The sequence below is a fragment of the Theropithecus gelada genome, chromosome 7a, assembly GCF_003255815.1.
Source record: "Theropithecus gelada isolate Dixy chromosome 7a, Tgel_1.0, whole genome shotgun sequence".
Classification (NCBI taxonomy): Eukaryota; Metazoa; Chordata; class Mammalia; order Primates; family Cercopithecidae; genus Theropithecus; species Theropithecus gelada.
The window spans coordinates 15,486,210-15,506,392 of record NC_037674.1 but is presented as its reverse complement, the minus strand read 5'-3'; the positions used below and the strand labels follow the sequence as shown (position 1 = coordinate 15,506,392).

The following is a 20,183-nucleotide window of genomic DNA, read 5'->3' as shown; positions in this document are numbered from 1 at the left end:
AAATGTGAAGTCTTTGTTGTGTCAGCAAAGCACTGGATCTAAGAGTCCTTACCCTGTATTCCAAGGACCTGCCTGTGTTCCAAGGGCCTGCTTGCAGCTCATTCTCTTTGGCCCTGGGCACCGGGGGTGCTATCCATGGCTGGACTGTAGGCTTAGACAACTCTGCTATAGAAGCCTCATCAGCATTTTCATCAAAAACAGTAATTCTACTATTACTTTGCATCTGTTGAGGAAACGGATTTTGGAGTCCTCTGTTCTGGCTTTGAGCTAGGAGCAAAAATATTAAAACTTCATGTAAAATGTTTCATTATTAACTTAGATGCCAGATAAAGTATACCTATTCTTCCCCAACTCAAGGAGAATATTTCCACTACAATAGAAAAAAATATTTTTTTAAATAAAAAAACTTAATAAATCAAAAATAGAATCATTTTATCCATTCTTTGTTACTTATATTCTGCCTTTTCCCTCCTCCAATCACCCCCCATCTTTTATTCACAGATTTCCAAAAAAGACATTCTACATCTTCCTTCAGTCATCATTATAACATTATCTAGTTTTATCAGAAACTAACCTAAGTTTTATTCTTCAGTTTTAAACTTTCTCTCAATGGAGTATATCCAGAGATATACTGGAACTAGAGAATACAAAATTAACCCATTTATTAGGGGTTTTCTCTGTTGTGGGGCTGGTTATTAACCAAGCTTCATCACAATCTGGATGAAATAGCCTTTGGGACCATACATTTTCTATATCCTAATTCTAGAATCACCAAGCAACATTCTGATTATTGATAAATTGATACCAGGAAAGAAATGAGAGATTAAAAAAAAGTCTGGTTTACATGTCCAACTGCTATAAATATAATAAATAAAAGCTTATTATTCTCTGTACCTTCTGGTCGATTTTGCTATGAACCTAAAACTGCTCTAAAAAATAGTCAGTGTTGTCCAGATGCAGTGGCTCACACCTATAATCCTAGCTACTTGGGAGGCTGAGGCAAGAGGACTGCTTGAGCCTAGGAGTTTGAAGCTGTGGTGAGCTATGATTGCACCACCACGTTTCAGGCAACAGAGCGAGAACCTATCTCTTAAAAAAAAAAAAAGTCAATGTTAATTAAAACAAAATTATTGCTGATCTTTGGGTATACAGAGAGTCTAATGTCTGGTCCCAAAGGGCTCTGAAGGCAGGGTTCTTTTTTTTTTTTTTTTTTTTTTTTTTTTTTTGAGACGGAGTCTCGCTCTGTAGCCCGGGCTGGAGTGCAGTGGCCGGATCTCAGCTCACTGCAAGCTCCGCCTCCCGGGTTCACGCCATTCTCCTGCCTCAGCCTCCCGAGTAGCTGGGACTACAGGCGCCCGCCACCTCGCCCGGCTAGTTTTTTGTATTTTTTAGTAGAGATGGGGTTTCACGGTGTTCGCCAGGATGGTCTCGATCTCCTGACCTCGTGATCCGCCCATCTCGGCCTCCCAAAGTGCTGGGATTACAGGCTTGAGCCACCGCGCCTGGCCAAAGGCAGGGTTCTTAACCATATTAGTATCATTCTCTGAGGCTTTGGTATACATAAGTTTCACTTTAACAACACCTGCTATATTACTACATATCTTCTTTCAACTTACAATTCAAACTCAGAAAATCTTGATGCTTCCTAAATATTAGGTCTTTCTTAATTAAGACACAAAGTTACTGATGCATTTTGATTTTACTGTACACTGTAATATTAGCTCTCCTTTGACTTCCTTCTTTGTGCTACTCAGTATTCAGCAAACTAGAACAGTGCCCACAGGTATACTTATGTATTATCTGCTTACATGAGTTTACCACTTATGTGATTTTACCACTAGAAACTAACAGTTTTCCGAAATAACATTTAACAAACTTACCCTTGAGAGCACCTCCTACACGGATGATTGGAGCTCTTGCTGTCTTTTTCCCTTTGCTCTTTAGTTCAGCTAGTGTGCTTCGTTGTGGTACAGAAGACTCAAAAACTTCCTCCTCTTCTTCTTTCTCAAGTGCCAACAGAGTTTGTCGAGACACTCGAGCTTGGAATTGTCTAAAGCAGCAGAATGGACAACTAACTTTTAGTGAGGTGACCACGACTTTACCAGACTCTAAATTTCCAATTTGTTAAAGTAAACAAATTAGAAGAATAGGCTGGGGGAAGAATGCAGAAATATCCCAAAGAACATGTTTATTCTCTCGGAAGTAAAGAGAGTCACCTTAAGATCATGAAAAGTTTTGGCTAGAATGATTTAACTTTCCCGTTAAATGCCCAAGTTTGACCAATTTAAATTATTCTGAAAATCACCATTAAGTTGATCTGAGGATCAGGTTAGGGTTATTAAGACTAAGATCACAGAATTTATTAAGATTAGAGTTTCCCCACCAACTTTTTATTAGAAAACTGGACCCACCAATTGTTAATATTATGCCACATCTATTTTATCACTGAGTGTCTTTTTCTATACACATGCATGCACACACACGCACATATACAGTTTCTCCTGACCTATATGAAATGAAGTTGCATATGACATGACATTTTACTTTAGCAAAGCTGGCAGAAGTTTGAAAAGTAAACTTCCTATGCTGCCACCACAGTTTTAAGTATTATCAGAAAAGATTCTCCATTCCTACCACTGCTTCATTCAACCAGCCTTGAAAAGTATTATCATAAGGGTAAAAAAACCCCAAAAAACCCAGAATAAATTGCAGGTGCTGGCCAAGATGGAGTATGCCCACTATACCTTTTCTCTCTCTCTCTCACTGATAGGATCAAAAACTGTAGACAATATACAAAAAAAGCAACTAACTGAGGGCTCTGAAAAGTCAACAAAAGCAAATGGACTGTGGAGAGGGGTCAAAACTTGAAGAAACAACCCACGCAGGATTGTTTCCTGTTTTTTATTCTTCTATTTTCTCTTGTGGTTTTCAACTGTTGCAATGGTGGTACGTGAATCTGAAACTCCTAAAGAAACCCCAATCCTTACTGGCATAAGGACTGGGAAAAGAGGACTCTGAAGGCCAAAGAATATGGGAGGAGAACTGCAAAGGAATGAGCTGAACAAGAGGATCTCCTAATTCTGTATGTGAATTGGCACACATCTTAGGTTCCCTCTTGAGCTGTGCATGCACAGGGTAGATTCAAAGCAGCACAGAAAAGGCTTTGAGAACTGAACTATGATTAAACCACTGCCCAAGCCCCAGATAAACCCTTAAGCAGGACGTGCATGGGACAGACCCAAAGCAATATAGCAAATGACTTGAAAACTGAACTGACAATGGAACGAATAGCCACACAAGATGACAAAGAACTTGTAATATCTGAAGTGTGGTTGTCTACTAAGACAAAAACATAGATATTCTCCAGAGAATATCAGCCAACAGGATCAGAGTCTTATAACATAGGGTCAGGATAAATGTCCAGGGTACAAGAATTACTTGACACACAAAGAACTAGGAAAATGTGACCAACTTTCAAAGGAAAAAACAATAAGCGAATGCAAACATAAAATGACCCAGATGGTATCGTTTTCAGATGGAGATTTTATTTTATTTTGTTTTTTGAGACAGAGTCTCATTCTGTCACCCAGGCTGGACTACAGTGGCGCAATCTCGGCTCACTAGAACCTCTGCCTCCTGGGTTTAAGCGATTCTCTTGCCTCAGCCTCCCGAGTGGCTGAGATTACAGGTACTCACAACCACGCCCAGGTAGTTTTTGTATTTTTAGTAGAGATGGGGTTTCACCATATTGGCCAGGCTGGTCTCTCAAACTCCCGACCTCAAGTGATTTGCCCGCCTTGGCCTCCCAAAGTGTTGGGATTACAGGCGTGAGCCACCGTGCCCAGCTTGGAGATTTTAAAGTACCTAATATAACTATGTTCCATAAGATAAAGGTAAAAACATTTGAAATGAATGGAAGGACAGAAATTCTCAACAGAGAAACAGAAATTATAAAAAAGAATGAAATAGAAATTTTAGAATTGAAAAATACAGTATCTGAAATAAAAAATTTATGTTGAATGGTTTCAATAGCAGGATGGAGATGGAAGAGAAAACAATAAGTGAACCTGAAGACAGAGCAACAAAAATGGGCCAATCTAAAAAACAAAAAGAAAAATGGCTTAACAGAGCTTCAGAGACCTATGGAATGATACCAAAAAGTTTAATTTGGACAGATTCTTGGTAGCAGAGTGGGGAGAAATGATCTAAAATTTGTGCAACTGAAGTCCCAGAGAGAGAAAGAAGAAAGAGATGTAGGTATAAAAAAGCACTTTAAAAATAATGGCTGAAAACTTGTCAAATTTTGTGAAAGGCATACATTTGCAAATTCAAAAGGCCCAGTGAACTCCAAACAGATTAAATGTAAAGAAAATCACATCTAGGCAGGGTGTGGTGGCTCATGCTTGTAATCCCAGCACTTTCCAAGGCCAAGGCGGGTGGATTACCTGAGATCAGGAGTTCCAGACCATGCTGACCAACATGGAGAAACCCTATTTCTACTAAAAATAGAAAATTAGCTGGGTGTGGTGGCGCATACCTGTAATCCTAGCTAGTCGAGAGGCTGAGGCAGGAGAATCGCTTGAACCCAGGAGGTGGAGGTTGCTGTGAGCTGAGATTGTGCCACTGCACTCCAGCCTGGGTGACAGAGCTCGACTCTGCCTCAAAAAAAAAAAAAAAAAAATCACATCTAGACACATCACAATCAAACTTCTGAAAGCCCAAGCTAAACAAGAAAAAATCTTGGACAAGGCCAGAGAAAAATCAACACATTATGTATAGGTCAGAAACTACTAAATGACTACAGATTTCTTATTAGAAACCATGGAGGGCCGGGCGCAGTGGCCCATGCCTGTAATCCCAGCACTTTGGGAGGCCGAGGCATGCGGATCATGAGGTCAGGAGATCGAACCATCCTACCTCAGTGAAACCCTGTCTCTACTAAAAATACAAAAAGTAGCCAGTTGTGGTAGCAGGTGTCTGTAATCCCAGCTACTCGGGAGGCTGAGGCAGGAGAATGGCGCGAACCCGGGAGGCAGAGCTTGCAGAGCGCCAAGATTGCGCCACTGCACTCCAGCCTGGGCGACAGAGCAAGACTCTGTCTCAAAAAAAAAAAAAAAAAAGGAAAGAAAGCACAGAGGCCAGAAGACAGTGGAATAACATCATTAAAGTGGTGAAAGAAAATAAATGTTGGCTGGGCATGGTGGCTCATGCCTGTAATCCCAGCACTTTGGGAGGCCAAGGTGGGCAGATCATTTGAGGTCAGGAGTTTGAGACCAGCCCAGCCAATGTGATGAAATCCCATATCTTCTAAAAATACAAAAATCAGCCGGGTGTGGTGGTGCATGCCTATAGTCCCAGCTACTTAGCTACTCGGGAGGCTGAGGCAAGAGAATCACTTGAGCTTGGGAGGTGGAGGTTGCAGAGAATCGAAATCGTGCCATCCATTGCACTCCAGCCTGGGCGACAGAGCGAGACTCCATCTCGAAAAGAAAAGAAAAGAAAAGAAAAGAAAAGAAAAGAAAAGAAAAGAAAAGAGGACCCAGAATACTATATCCAGTAAAAATATCTTTCAGGAAAGAAGATGAAATGAAGACATTCTCAGATGAAGAAAAACTAGGAGAACTGACAACAGACCTGCTCTGAAAGAAAATGGCTATAAAAAGTTCTTCAGGCCGGGCGCGGTGGCTCAAGCCTGTAATCCCAGCACTTTGGGAGGCCGAGACGGGTGGATCACGAGGTCAGGAGATCCAGACCATCCTGGCTAACACGGTGAAACCCTGTCTCTACTAAAAAATACAAAAAAAACCTAGCTGGGCGAGGTGGCGGGCGCCTGTAGTCCCAGCTACTCGGGAGACTGAGGCAGGAGAATGGCGTGGACCCGGGAGGCGGAGCTTGCAGTGAGCTGAGATCTGGCCACTGCACTCCAGCCTGGGAGACAGAGCGAGACTCCGTCTCAAAAAAAAAAAAAAAAAAAAAAAAGTTGTTCTTCAGACTAAAGGGAAATGATACTAGAAGGGAACTTGGAGCTTCAGGAATGAAGAAAGAACAACAACAAGAAAAAAGGGTAAACACAAAAGACTATTTTCCTAAGTTATTTAAGATATATATATGGCTTTTGAAAGCAAAACAAAATATTGTCTGGTGGGGTTTTTAATGCATATAGATGCAATACATATGGCAAGTATACCAAAAGAGTAGGGAATATAAAGGAACCTTTATGGTTATAAAGCTTCTGTATTTTACTTTAAATGGTAAAATATTAACTCTAAGTAGAATGTGAAAGTTTAGGTATATTATATACCTTATAGCAACCACATAAAAAGTTGTAATAGACAAAAAGCCGATAATACAATTTAAAATGAAATACTAAAAAATATTCAGATAATCCAAAAGAAGGTAGGAAAGAGGACAAAGAGGAACAAAAGACATGGAACAAATAATAAAATAGTAGACCTAAACCCAACAATATTAAAAATTCTATTGAATGGTCTCAACATAACAAAAAAGATATTGTTAGAGTTCACGGAAAAAACACGATCCAACTATTTGCTGTGTATAAGAAACCCACTTAAAAAATATAAAGACATAGACAGGTTAAAAGTTAAAGAAGTTAATTAACGTAAGTGTCACTAAAGTTGGTATATAACCCTCCACTGCTAAATTCGACTGGCTTAACAAAAAGGTAAAAAGAAAATGACACAAAAACCTGTTACACAAATGTTCACACAGTACTATTTTGTAATAGTCAAAAGTTGCAAACAACCTAAAGGTTCACTAACTGATGAATGGATAAATAAAATGGATAAATAATATTCATATGATAGAATATCATTCGGCAATAAACAGGAATAAAGTACTGATACATGTCGCAACTATGTTCATTTATGATGAACCTTGAAAATAGTATGCTGAAAATCCCCGTTCCACCCTCCCCTCCCTGGAAAAAAAAAAAAAAGGAAATAGTATGCTAAGTGAAAGAAGCCAATCACAAAAGACCATGTCCATGTATTGTAGGATTCCGTTTAACTGAAATGTCCAGAATAAGCAAATCCATAGACACGAAGAGCAGAGCAGTGGTTGCCTAGGAGCGAGGTAAGTAGGAATGGGGAGTGACTGCTACTGGGCATGGGGTTCATTTTAGGGTGTGAAAAATGTTCTAAAATTAGATTGTAATGATGATTACACAACTCTAAAAGTGTTTTGTTTTTTTTTTGTTTCTTTTTTGTTTTGTTTTTTAAAGTAAAGAAAGGGAAAAGATGTATCACACAAACAAAAAGGAAGCTGGGGTAGCTGTACTAATATCAGACCAGGTAGACTTCTGAACAAGGAGTATTATCAGGGATAAAGGGAGACATTATATAATGATACAGAGGTCAATTCTAAATGTTTATGCATCTAACAACAGAACTTCAAAATATATTAAGCAAAATTGATGGGACTAAAAGAAATAGACAAAATCACAAAGAGGCTTCAAAACCCTTCTTAGTAATTGATATAACAAGTAGACAGAAAGTTATCAATGATACAGAAGACCAGAACAGACTACCAGTCAACTTGCCCTAAATTATATTTACAGAATATTACACTCTAAAAAACAGAATACACGTATTTTTCAAGTGTACATGAAACATTCAACAAGATAAACCATAATCTGGGTGATAAAACAAATCTTAACAAATTTAAGACTTGAAACCATATACATTATGTTCTCTGACCACTATGGAATTAAACTAGATATCAATAACAGATATCTGAAAAATCCAAAAACACTTACTAACTTAAGTAATACATTCTAAGTAACTTATGGGTCAAAAGGAAGACACAAGACAAGTTAGAAAATATTTTGAACTAAATTGAAATGAAAATACAGTATATCACAACTTGTGGGATACAACTAAAGCAGTGCTTAGAAGGGAATTTAGAGCATTAAATGTTTATATTAGAAAAAGAGAAAGGTCTAGAATCAGTGATCTAGGCTTTCACCTTAAACTACAAAAAGAAGAGCAAGTTATACCCAAAGTAAACGGAAAGAAATAAAGTGCAGAAATAAAATTAAGAACAGAAAATCATTAAGAGGAAAAAAAAAAAAAAAATCAATGAACCCAAAAGCTGGTTTTCTAAAACAATCGATAAAATTGATATCTTAGCTACACTGAGAAGACACAAATTACCAATATCAGGAGAAAGAGGGAGAATCACTACATAACCTGCAGACATTAAAAGCATAGTAAGGGAATATTATGAACAAGTCTATACCCACAAACTCATTAACTTGGATGAATGGATCAATTCCTTGAAAGACAAAAATCTACCGAAGTTTACTTAAAAAAAAAAAGGCCTAAATAAATGGAGAATTATACCATATTCCTGTATAATCCTAATCAAAATCCCAGAAAGCTGATTCTAAAACTTATATAGAAAGTCAAATGAACTACCAGAGTTAAATGTAAGAACAAAGTTAGAGGACTCATTTTATCTGCTTTCTAGACTTACTATAAGGGTATAGATAGCATGGTAAACACTAATGGATAGACACAGACATCGGTAGAAAAAACAGAATAATAGAAATAAACCTACATAAATATGATCAACTAATTTTTTTTAAATCAAGGTATAAAGGCAATTCAATGGAGAAAGATTAGTCTTCTCAAGAAATGGCATTGGAGCAAATGAACATTAAAATGCTAAAAAAAAAAAACTTAACCTCTATCTTCTACAAAAATTAACTCAAAATGGATCAGCGATCTAAATGTAAAAAGTGAAATTATAAAACTTGAAGATGAAAACTTGAAGATGAAAATCTCTATGACAACCTTTGGCTAGATAAAAAATTCTTAGACACATCAAAAGCACAATTCATACAAGAAAATCTTGTAAATTAGACTTCTTTAAAATTAAAAACTTCTGTTCTAAAAAAGACAGCTAAGAAAATGAACAGACCAGGCTTAAGCCAAGAGAAAATATTTTCAAATCACATATCTGACAAAGGCTTATATTTACAATCTATAAAGAACTTTTACAACTCAAATGCATTATGCTAAATCAAAGAAGCCAGACTCAAAAGGCTGTATATTATATGACTCCATTTATATGGCACTCTGGAAAAGGCAAAACCACAGGGCTGGAGAATAAATCAGTGTTTGCCAGGGGTTTGGGTTAAGCAAAGGCACTAACTACAAAGGGAATTCTTCTTCTTTTTTTTTTTTTAATTATACTTTAAGTTCTAGGGTATATGTGCACAACATGCAGGTTTGTTACATATGTATACATGTGCCATGTTGGTGTGCTGCACCCATTAAATCGTCATTTACATTAGGTATATCTCCTAATGCTATCCCTCCCCTCCTCCCCCCACCCCACGACAGGCCCCGGTGTGTGATGTTCACTACAAAGGGAATTCTTTTAGGGAGTGTGAAATTATTCTGTATCTTGGTAGTGTTGATGATTACAAGTCTTTTTACTTATAGTACTGTATACCAAAGAGTGGATTTTACTCTATGATAAATAAAATTTTTTAAATATATCTTTAAAAAAATTGAATAGTAACTAAGTAAACTTAACATGCCAATCCACCAGAAAGCACTTTATTCAGACGCAAAAAAGAGATAATTTATTTCTATTATTTTTAAAGAGTTAAGACAAACTCCAAAGAAAGTTTACCGGTGCTGGGACTGTAGTCTTTCTAGTGGTTCAGCCTTCTGTTGAATCCCTTCCTGAAATATCGCATCTGCTTTCCTAAAGTTTTCTCTAGCTTCATATTCTTCTGCCCATGAGATATAGAACTGAGCAAGTGAAACACCAATCCCTTGGTTGTGCAAGTAACTGTACATATCCAAAGGCTCATTGCATAAACGCCCCTGTAACAAAAGTGTTAACAGTTAACTAATTTCTATTCACATATTGAATGCCTATTAGATGCCAAACAATCACTGGAGATACTACATGCAATTCCTGTATTGAAAAAAAATCCATTATTACAATGTGATAAGGACCATACACTGGGAGGACCTAAAAAAGAGACAAAATTGAGAGATTTGTAAGAAGAAGAGTTGGAGAGTAAAGGCTTCAAGAAGGAGTAATAAGCCAGGTGCAGTGGCTTACGCCTGTAATTACAGCACTTTGGGAAGCCGAGGTAGGAGTAGGAGGATCGCTTGAGGTTCGGAGTTTGAGACAAGCCTGGGCAACATAACAAGACCCTACAACAAAATTTAAAAATTTAGCTGGGCATGGTGGAAGGTGCCTGTAGTCCCAGCTACCCAGGAGGCTGAGGCAGGAGAATCACTTGAGTCCCAGAGTTTGAGGCTGCAGTGAACTATGACAGTGCCACTGCACTCTAGCCTAGGTGACAGAGTGAGACCCTGTCTCTAAAGAAAAGAAAAAAAAGCAGGGATGAAGGGGTTAACATTTGAGCTTAGCCCTGAAGGAGAAATGGACTTTCATCAGGTGGAAACTGGGAAGGGAAGGGTATTTCAGCCACAGAAAATAGCATAAGCAAAGATACAGAAAATAGCATAAGCAAAGATACAGAAAATTAAAAGTTATGCAGGGGTCCAGGTAAGGTAGCAGTCTGGAGAAAAAGGCTGTGATAGGCCTTGAATGTCAAGCTAATCAATTTTGAATCTGCCTAATAGTAATTGTTATATGTGTTAAGGGTGGGTGAGCGATAAGCAAAGGAATGACATAGTCAAATCTGTGTTTTAGAAGGGACATTATGAGACCATATACAATGTAGATAACTCTATTAGCAAGAGGGAGGAAAATATCACTAAAAACCTGACATCATAAACATTTTGATAAATTTTTTCAGTCTTTTTTTCCTTAAGGATAAAAGGTTATATATTATCTTATAAAGTTTTGATCATAATAAAATTTGCTTTTATTCCACTATCATACTGCATCATTCACTTTTCCATGCTGCCTGCTTACACTTAACCATTATTTTTTATTTTTATTTTTATTTCTAGAGACAAGGTCTTGCTCTGCTGCCCAGGCTGGACTGCAGTGGCGCAATCATAGTTCACTGCAGCCTCGAATTCTTTTCACTATTATTTTTAAACGAACGCATCATGTTTCATCTAATAGAGCTTCCATAATTTAACTGTTCATCTACTTCTGGATATTTAAACAACTTCTAATTTTTGCCCAATTATAAATAATTCTAAAATAAATAACTTCATGCATACAACCTTTCACATTTTACATTATTCCATTAAGAGAAATTCCTAGAACTATGTTAAAAGGTAACAAATTGCTTTCTGAGATGGTTGTAAAAATTGTTAATGCTAAAATTTAATAATTCGCAAAAATACTCATTCCACCAGACTCTAATCAGCATTAGAAGCTATTAAAAACAATTCCTAATTTTACATAAAAATAGCATTTCTTTTTTTTCTTTTCGAGACGGAGTCTCGCTCTGTCGCCAGGCTGGAGTGCAGCAGCGCAATCTTGGCTCACTGCTACTTCCGCCTCCTGGGTTCAAGTGGTTCTCCTGCCTCAGCCTCCCAAGTAGCTGGGACTACAGGCACGCGCCACCACGCCGGGCTTATTTTTGTATTTTTAGTAGAGACGGGTTTTCACCATGTTGCCGGGATGGTCTCTATCTCTTGACCTCGTGATCTATCCACCTCAGCCTCCCAAAGTGCTGGGATTACAGGCAGGAGCCACCGCTCCTGGCCAAAAATAGCATTTCAATGTTCTAGTTAGGAGTTCTTTTACTACTAGAGAAGCTACCATTTGTTACTTTACTAAATGTCTCCTATTTATCTGTTCCTAATTGTCTAGCCTAGATTAAGTCCTTCTTGTATGTGTTCCTACAGAACTCGTAATTTTCTTTTTGTTACAGTTACAATTAATGGCTTCACATTTGTCTTTCAGATAAACTAAGCTCTACAAAGTCAGAAGACATTGCTATCTATTATATGCTAGCCCTTAATCATGGTCTAGTACAACAAATGCTTAAATAAATGAAATGTTTTATTTATATCTTTAACAAAAATGATTAGTATTTTATAGTTTAATTTTGCAGTAATTCAGTAAACGGATTTTTCTTGCTTATTTAAATTAGCGATGTTTTCTCATATGTGGTGGTGTTTCAAGAAAAGTTATAATTCTGAATGTGCTACCAGCATAAGATCCAATCTTTGATATCTGTCACTACATAAATATAGTTTAACAGTGATTTCACTACTTTGAGAGCTTTCTGAATGGTTCTGGTGTTCTTGTGCATGAGACAGCCAGTAAAGATCAGGTTATTCAGAGTGCTGAATGAGATCACTTAAGAAATAACATAAATAAAAGGACTATATGGTTAGATTAATAGATCTAAAAGTTAAATAAACCTTTTTTTTGGTAACCCTTAAATTGCCAAACTAAAATAATTTTATACCTTTAAATAAAAATACCAGATGCTTTCCAGAAACAATTTTTTCCTTAGCTAGACTGTAGGAGTCACATAAAATAACTCACTGGAGAAATCCTTCTGCAAAGCAAAAGAAAGTAGTGTGAAGAATTAATCTGTTACTCCTCTTGACCAGAACCACAAAGAAAAAGCAATAGTTTAATATGTACCAAGTTAGCCATATACAAAGTTCAGATTATTGCTGATCATTCTAGTGCTGATCATTTGAATTTGATAGTTGTCTATACCAGTGCTTCTCAAATAATCTGTGGCAAAGGGGCCAGTTTTATTGTGTGTATGTGTGTGTTCCATTATGGACTGATATAAAATACAATAAAAACAGAAGTTACTCAAAGAATGATGATGTGTTTGGATGTCCCGGCAACATCAAATTGTTACCAAAGTTTCTAAAGCTCACTTTCAATTTTTGTACTTATCTCACACAGTATGCAAACCCTTCTTTCAGTAGCACTGATCTAGATTATGCTTTTTATGATACTGGCTTGTTTTCCCTATTGATTTGTAAGAATTCTTGATAAATGTGCCCTGAGTTATTAGTAGTTTATGTGGAGGTAGGTATGGTGGCTTATACCTGTAGTCTTAGCCCTTTGGGAGGCTGAGGTGGGAGGATCGTTTGAGGCCAGGAGTGGGAGGCTGCAGTGAGCTATGATCCTGCCTCTGCACTATAGCCTGGATGATAGATTGACACCCCATATGTTAAGAAAAACAAAAAAACAAAAAAACACAAAACTAATAAATAAACAGTTTAGCTGTTTAAATTTAGCAACTGTTTCTTCTAAGTTGTTCCTTGTCTTTTTTTTTTTTAGAGGTAGGATAATAATCTGTGGCAAAGGGGCCAGTTTTATTGTGTGTATGTGTGTGTTCCATTATGGACAGGGTCAACTGTATTGGAAGTTTAAAATACTCCTCCTCAAGACTTACTTTAGTAAGAAATTTATTTCTTACTTTATTTTAGTAAGAAATCTTATCACTTTTAATGTCGACAGATTTGTTTTAGAAAGAAATCTTATCAGTTTTAATGTCAATATTTCATCATATTGCAGTGGTTGTAAATAATTCCAAATGTTTATTTTTTTTTCTATTTTAGAATAAAAGCAGTAATATTAATGTCTAAGAAACCGTGGTCACTTTTTAAATGAAAAATATGCTTTTCCTACATGTCAAGTGAGACAGTACAAAGTAGTGCTGGGATTACAGGCATGAGCCACCATGCCCAGCTGAGGCAGACATTTTTGGCTGTAGCAATACACTAGGTGAAAAAAGTCCAAAGACCAATAAAAAACTAAAATATCACTTCTTTATGTTGATGACTTTCATAAAGGGGTAAAAGGGATACCAGAATCACAGAGGGAAGTTTTTCCCCAAACAACCACACTGCTGCCAAATGTTAGTTCCTGCACCTTCCCATCCAGTACAGTTGAATGGCCCAATTATGTTTTTCTGCTTTGGTTTTTGTTTTTTTGAGACAGGATCTTGCTCTGTCACCTGGGCTGGTGTACAGTGGTGCAATCTCAGCTCATTGTAGTCTGGACTTCCCGGGCTCAAGTGACCCTCCCACCTCAGCCTCCTGAGGAGCTGGGACTACAGGTGCTGTGCCACCACACCTGGCTAATTTTTGTACTTATTGTAGAGATGGGGTTTCACCATGTTGCCCTGACTAGTCTTGAACTCCTGGACTCAAGCAATCAGCCCACCTCAGCCTCCCAAAATGTTGGGACCAGAGACATGAACCACTACACCCAGTTATGTTTAGAATAAATAAGTAAGTAATCTGGGCTAGGGGTGTTGGCTTATGCCTACACCCAGGACTTTGGGAGGCCCAGCACTTTGGGAGGTCAAATAATTCCAGCACTTTGGGAGGAGGCCAAGGTGGGAGGATGGCTTGAGCTCATGAGTTCGAGACCAGCCTGGGCAACAGAGAGAGACGTCATCTCTACTAAAAATTAAAAAATTAGCTGGATGTAATGGCATAGCACCTGTAGTCCCAGCTACTCAGGAGGCTGAGGTGAGAGGATTGCTTGAGCCCGGGAGGTTTAGTCTGCAGTGAGCCATGATAGAGCCACTGCACTCCAGCCTGGGTGACAGAGTGAGACCCTGTTTCAAAAAATAAAGTAAATTAATAATCCATACTCATTGAGAGATCTACAGACTTTGCGATCAATCTTAAAAGGGCGAAAATACCTTATTATACTATATTTAAGTCCACCTTTAAGTAGAACCAATTTAAGAAGTATTGCATATTTATTAAATGTTTCCAATCTACTAAATGGTTCAAAATGGCTCAGGTTTTACTTTCCCTTAGTTTAAAACTCAGATGACACTTGAGAAAGACTTACTAATTTAAGCCAGAGATTGAGAAATCGAGGATCACTATAATATCGTTTTTCTCCTTGTAGTGCTTCTACAGCTCTTTCTAATAACGTTGACATATTACTCTCCTTCCCACCTTGAGGATAGTTCTGCTCTGTCCAGCTGATATACCTAAATGGGAAGAAAAAGATAAGAACACATTTTAAACTGAACAGATACTTTTGTTCCTGCTCCAAGACCCATTCTGGATTTAAGCAGAAGTAAAGCATGTTTCTTTTGAGGTCCTCAATGACATACCCTAAGCCTGTATCCCTCAAACTTCTCCAAAGTATCTCTAATACATGCTTCTGGGAAAAACTGAGGATAGGGATACAAGGGTGTAGTTCAAAGGCGTACATCATAAACTCGAAATTTCCTGAATCTTAAACACTTCAGGAAAATATATTATGATTAGTCTGGATCTCTGTGCCCCCAGGACACCACTGTCTACTCTGACACACACTCCATATACCCTAATTTGAGAAACATGGCCATAAGGACTTATCTGTTAATGTTTCTATTGTCCTTGTGAAATAAAAAGACCCACCTATCCCAAACATCCAGAGGGTCATGTCCAGTGTAAAATCGAATTTCAGATTCAAATGCCCTGAAATTTAAACAGAAAAAGTTAGCATATGCAATAGTGACAACAGCCAATGAACAAGTATCACTTCCATTTTTATTCATGTAATAAGTAGGTCATATTGATCTAAATTATTGCACTAGAGTTTATGGGTTTGTTAAATAATAGAAAAAGGCCAGCCATGGTGGCGAATGCCCGTAATCCCAACACTTTGGGAGGCCAAGGGGGGGTGGATCACCTGAGGTCAGGAGTTTGAGACCAGCCTGGGCAACATGGTGAAACCCCGTCTCTACTAAAAATACAAAAATTAGCTGGGCGTGGTGCCAAGCACCTGTAATCCCAGATATTCGGGAAGCTGAGGTGGGAGGAGCGCTTCAACCCAGAAGTAGAGGTTACAGTGAGCAGAGATCGCAGCACTGCACTTCAGCCTGAGCAACAGAGCGAGATTATGTTTCAAAAAAAAAAAAAAAAAAAAGAATAGAAATAAGATTCTACTTAACATAAGAAGAGAGAGAAAATATATAGAAATTAGAGAAATAAATTTCAAGACAACATACAGAAAAGTAGTATTAATATCACACAGCAGTTAAAAACTCTGGAACAAGACAACCTAGATTCAAATTCAGCTCCACCAATCACAAGCTGAGTAACATGGACAAGCTACTTAAAACTCTGTTTTCAGTTTCTTTATTTGTAAAATGGGGATAATAATAGTACTTTTTTATTAGGTTGACCAGTCTTAAATGTAAAGGGTTTACACACATGAACAAATATATAAATAAGAATTTTAAAGTTCAGAAAAAAATTCCATGGGTAACATTAGTCAGAGAAGAATAATACCATAGATAATTTGGAGAATACCTCAAAGAAAGGGTAACATATGACTATAAAATGCTGGCAAAGGCAGGGAGGGCTAAGACCAAGTTAAGACTGACCAGTTAGAATAGAGGGGAAGAATTAGGTAATAAGCCATAATTTGGATAAATGATTAATAAAAATTGGATAAGAAGTTATGTTTGATCTAAAAATAATAAATTAGTTCCTGTCACATGGGAATCTATACTCTAATAAGAAAAACAAAGTACACAAATGAAAAATGAACTAGTAATACAAAGCGGTATACGAAATTATAGTTGCCAAGAATGGATAGTAAAGGCTTTAAGAAGTCAAAAGGAGGTATCACAGAAGCAGCCTCAGAAGGTGAGACTCTGAAGGAACCACAGAATTTGAAAGAAAAACAGTTTTTTCAAGACAGAGGGAAACTAATATTGAATAAAATTACGAAGGTGGAAGAGTTCATCCAAAGGAAGGTGAGTGGACCCTAAGCTATAACAAAGTCAGTACCGAGAACAAACAGAGACCCCTGGAGAAGTAGGAAGCATATGCTTTAAATGTAAATTTAAAGACTTTGGATTCCATCTACTCCAGCCACTATTGGAGGGCATCTTAAATATAAGATTTCAAAAAGATTAATCAAGAACTTTATAAGGATAGCCAGGCATAAGAAGAAGGGACCACAATTATGAGGCTAATATGGCAATTAAAGTGTGAAATAATGAGATTATCTGCAGAAATGGTGAAAAAATAAAATCTAAGATGTTACTGATAAAAATCAGCAATCTTATCAATTGATCTGTAGATTCAAACCAACGTAATCAAAATCCCAGGAGGTTCTTTTCTTTTTTCTCTCTTTTTTTTTTTTTTGAGACAGAATTTCGCTCTTGTTGCCCAGGCTGGAGTGCAACGGCGCGATCTCGGCTCACCACAACCTCTGCCTCCTGGGTTCAAGCGATTCTCCTGTCTCAGCCTCCCAAGTAGCTGGGATTACAGGTATGTGCCACCATGCCCGGCTAATTTTGTATTTCTAGTAGAGATAGGGTTTCTCCATGTTGGTCAGGCTGGTCTCAAACTCCTCACCTCAGGTGATCCGCCCGCCTCGGCCTCCTAAAGTGCTGGGATTACAGGCGTAAGCCACCACGCCCAGCCTTTTTTTTCTCCTTTTCAGTATGCTCTTTTCTAGAAATTGCCAAGATGATTTCAAAAGTTGTTTGCAAAGGCAAAGGACCAAGAATAACTAAAGCAATTCTGAAAAACAACAAAAGCTGTAGAACTCACTCTGCTGGACTTGCTATGTAAAACTAATCAAGACAGTGTATTATTGGTGAAAGGATAAACAATTTGATCAATAGAACAGCATATAGAGTCCAGAAATAACTCACACATATGTGGTCAAATGATTTTTGAAAAGGGCCCCAATGCAATTCAATGAGGAAAGGAAAAAAAATCTAACAAATGGCGGCAGAACAACTAGAAAGATAACCCATATGGGGGGAAAAAAACTTTTTTACTCCAACCCCACACCATATATAAGGATAAATTTAAGATTAAGATAAATCATACACCTAAACGTAAAAGCCAAAACAATGCTTGGCCGGGCGCAGTGACTCACGCCTGTAATCCTAGCACTCTGGGAGGCCGAGGCCAGTGGATCACCTGAGGTCAGAAGTTCCAGACCAGCCTGGCCATAGTGAAACCCTGTCTCTACTAAAAATACAAAAAATTAGCCAGGCATGGTGGTGTGCGCCTGTAATCCCAGCTACTCGGGAGGCTGAGGCAGGAGAATCGCTTGAACCCGGGAGGCGGAGGTTACAGTGAGCTGAGAGCATGCCATTATGCTCCAGCCTGGGCAACAAGAGCAAAACATCATCTCAAAAAAAAGCTGAAATAATGAAACTAGTAAAAGAGAACATAAGAGAGTATTTTTGCAACTTTGGGGTAGGCAAAAGTCTCCTGAAGAGGACACAAAAAGTACTAACCATAAAAGGAAAACACTAATTAATTGAACTTCATCAAAATTTAAAACTTAGCAGTTAAAAAAAAAAACACCCAGAAAATAAACAGCCATGGGTGAGGGAAAAAAATATTTGCAACACATATTTGATAAAAGACTAATACGGAGACTACAGAGACTAAAGAACCCCTACTGGGGAGCATAGATTCAGGGAATCTTGAACTATGTTCCTGAAACTTGTATCAGGGAAAACTTGAATCTATGCTCCTGAGAAAAGTAAATAAAGAACCCCTGCAACACAATTTGAAAACTGGGCAAAATATCTAAACAGATACACCACAAAAGAAGATATACAAAAGGCCAAAAAGCATGTGAAAAAACGTTCACCATTATTAGTCACCAGGGAAATGCAAAGTAATGAGACACAACTCCACAAAACTAGAATGGCTAAAATGAAAAAGATTGACAACGCCAAATACTGGAGTGGATTTGGCACAAATGAACTCTCACGAGTTGCTGGTAGGAATGTAAAATCTTACAACCACTTTGGTAAACCAGTTTCTTCAACAGTTAAACATACATCTATTCTATGGTTCAACAATTCCATTCCAAGGGAAATGAAAATTATGTCTACTGCCAGGCGTGGTGGCTCACGCCTGTAATCCCAGCACTTTTGGGAGGCTGAGGCGGGCGGATCACAAGGTCAGGAGATGGAGACCACCCTGGCTAACACGGTGAAATCCCGTTTCTACTAAAAAATAGAATAAATTAGCCAGGCGTGGTAGCAGGCACCTGTAGTCCTAGCTACCAGGGAGGCTGAGGCAGGAGACCGGCATGAACCCAAGCGGTGGAGCTTCCAGTGAGCCAAGATTATGCCACTGCACTCCAGCCTGGGCAACAGTTTGAGACTCCATCTCTGAAAAAAAAAAAAAAAAAAAAAAAGAAAATTATGTCTACAAAAAGCCTTGTACAAGAATGTCCATAGCAACATTATTCATAAAGCACAAAACTGGAAGAATCTAAATATTCATCAACTGGTGAATAAATAAATGAAATCCTATTCAGCAATAAAAACAGTAATCTACTGATGCATGTAACATGAAAAAATATGATGAATGAGGCTGGGTGTGGTGGCTCACGCCTGTAATCCTAGCACTTTGGGATGCCAAGGTGGGTGGATTGCTTGAGCTCAGGAGTTCAAGACCAGCACAGCCAACATGGCAAGGCTCCATCTCTACTAAAAATACAAAAATTACCCGGGCGTGGCGGTGCATGCCTGTAATCCCAGCTATTTGGGAGGCTGAGGTGGGAGAATCACTTGAACCCGGGAGGCAGAGGTTGCAGTGAGCTGAGATCAGGCCACTGTACTCCAACCTGGGTGATAGAGGGAGACCCTGTCATATTTAAAAAAAAAAAAAAAAAATCCAAAGAGATTAATAAGAATAGTCATTACATTATAATCCCAAATTATGATAATTTGCCTGTAATGGCAGTATTTCTTTTTGTCAGAGATTCAAGGTAGAAACTGATATTTTGATTTACCTTTTTTTTAAAAAAGCATATTTATCAAAACATGTATTAAAGGAGAACAAGATCCACAGGTCCATTTGAATAACGTAAGAGTATTTTTCAGCTTTTATTTATCCAGAGTTTGTTAAATCATTATTGAGAACTTTCTAGTATAAATTCAATTGTTCTGAGGTTTACATGTCTTTGGAGACCACTATTTTTTTTGGTCATACTCTCAAAAATAACTTCCTAACATAATACTTTTGGGAAGCATTGCAATGTAATACTTGCTTTACTATGTTTATCACTGTCCCCTGTATAAATTGCATTTCTATTAATAAAAAGAGTTTGGCTGCACCACAATGAAATGAAATCCTATAGCCTTTGTTCTTAATTATACTTGAGGATATCTTCAGATGGCTGTCATGTGATATGAAGGCAGATAGAGAACAGATTTTCATACTACCAATTTTTGAAGAGTACTCATTATGCCATCCCTCACGGATCCACACCCACGTTATCTACAACATTTG

The 20,183-nt window shown here is 37.9% G+C and overlaps 1 protein-coding gene across 1 annotated transcript in view; it reads right to left on the bottom strand.

Moving 5' to 3' along the window:
* The window catches only part of BUB1B (BUB1 mitotic checkpoint serine/threonine kinase B), a 62,559-nt gene that overhangs the window by 38,069 nt on the left and 4,307 nt on the right, over positions 1–20,183 (bottom strand). Inside the window, exons 3-7 of the mRNA XM_025389882.1 lie at positions 15,315–15,374; positions 14,755–14,899; positions 9,661–9,857; positions 1,881–2,050; positions 53–267 (exon numbers count right to left, since the gene is read on the bottom strand). Of these exons, the coding sequence (XP_025245667.1) occupies positions 53–267; positions 1,881–2,050; positions 9,661–9,857; positions 14,755–14,899; positions 15,315–15,374 (787 nt within the window). The remainder of the gene's footprint in view (positions 1–52; positions 268–1,880; positions 2,051–9,660; positions 9,858–14,754; positions 14,900–15,314; positions 15,375–20,183) is intronic.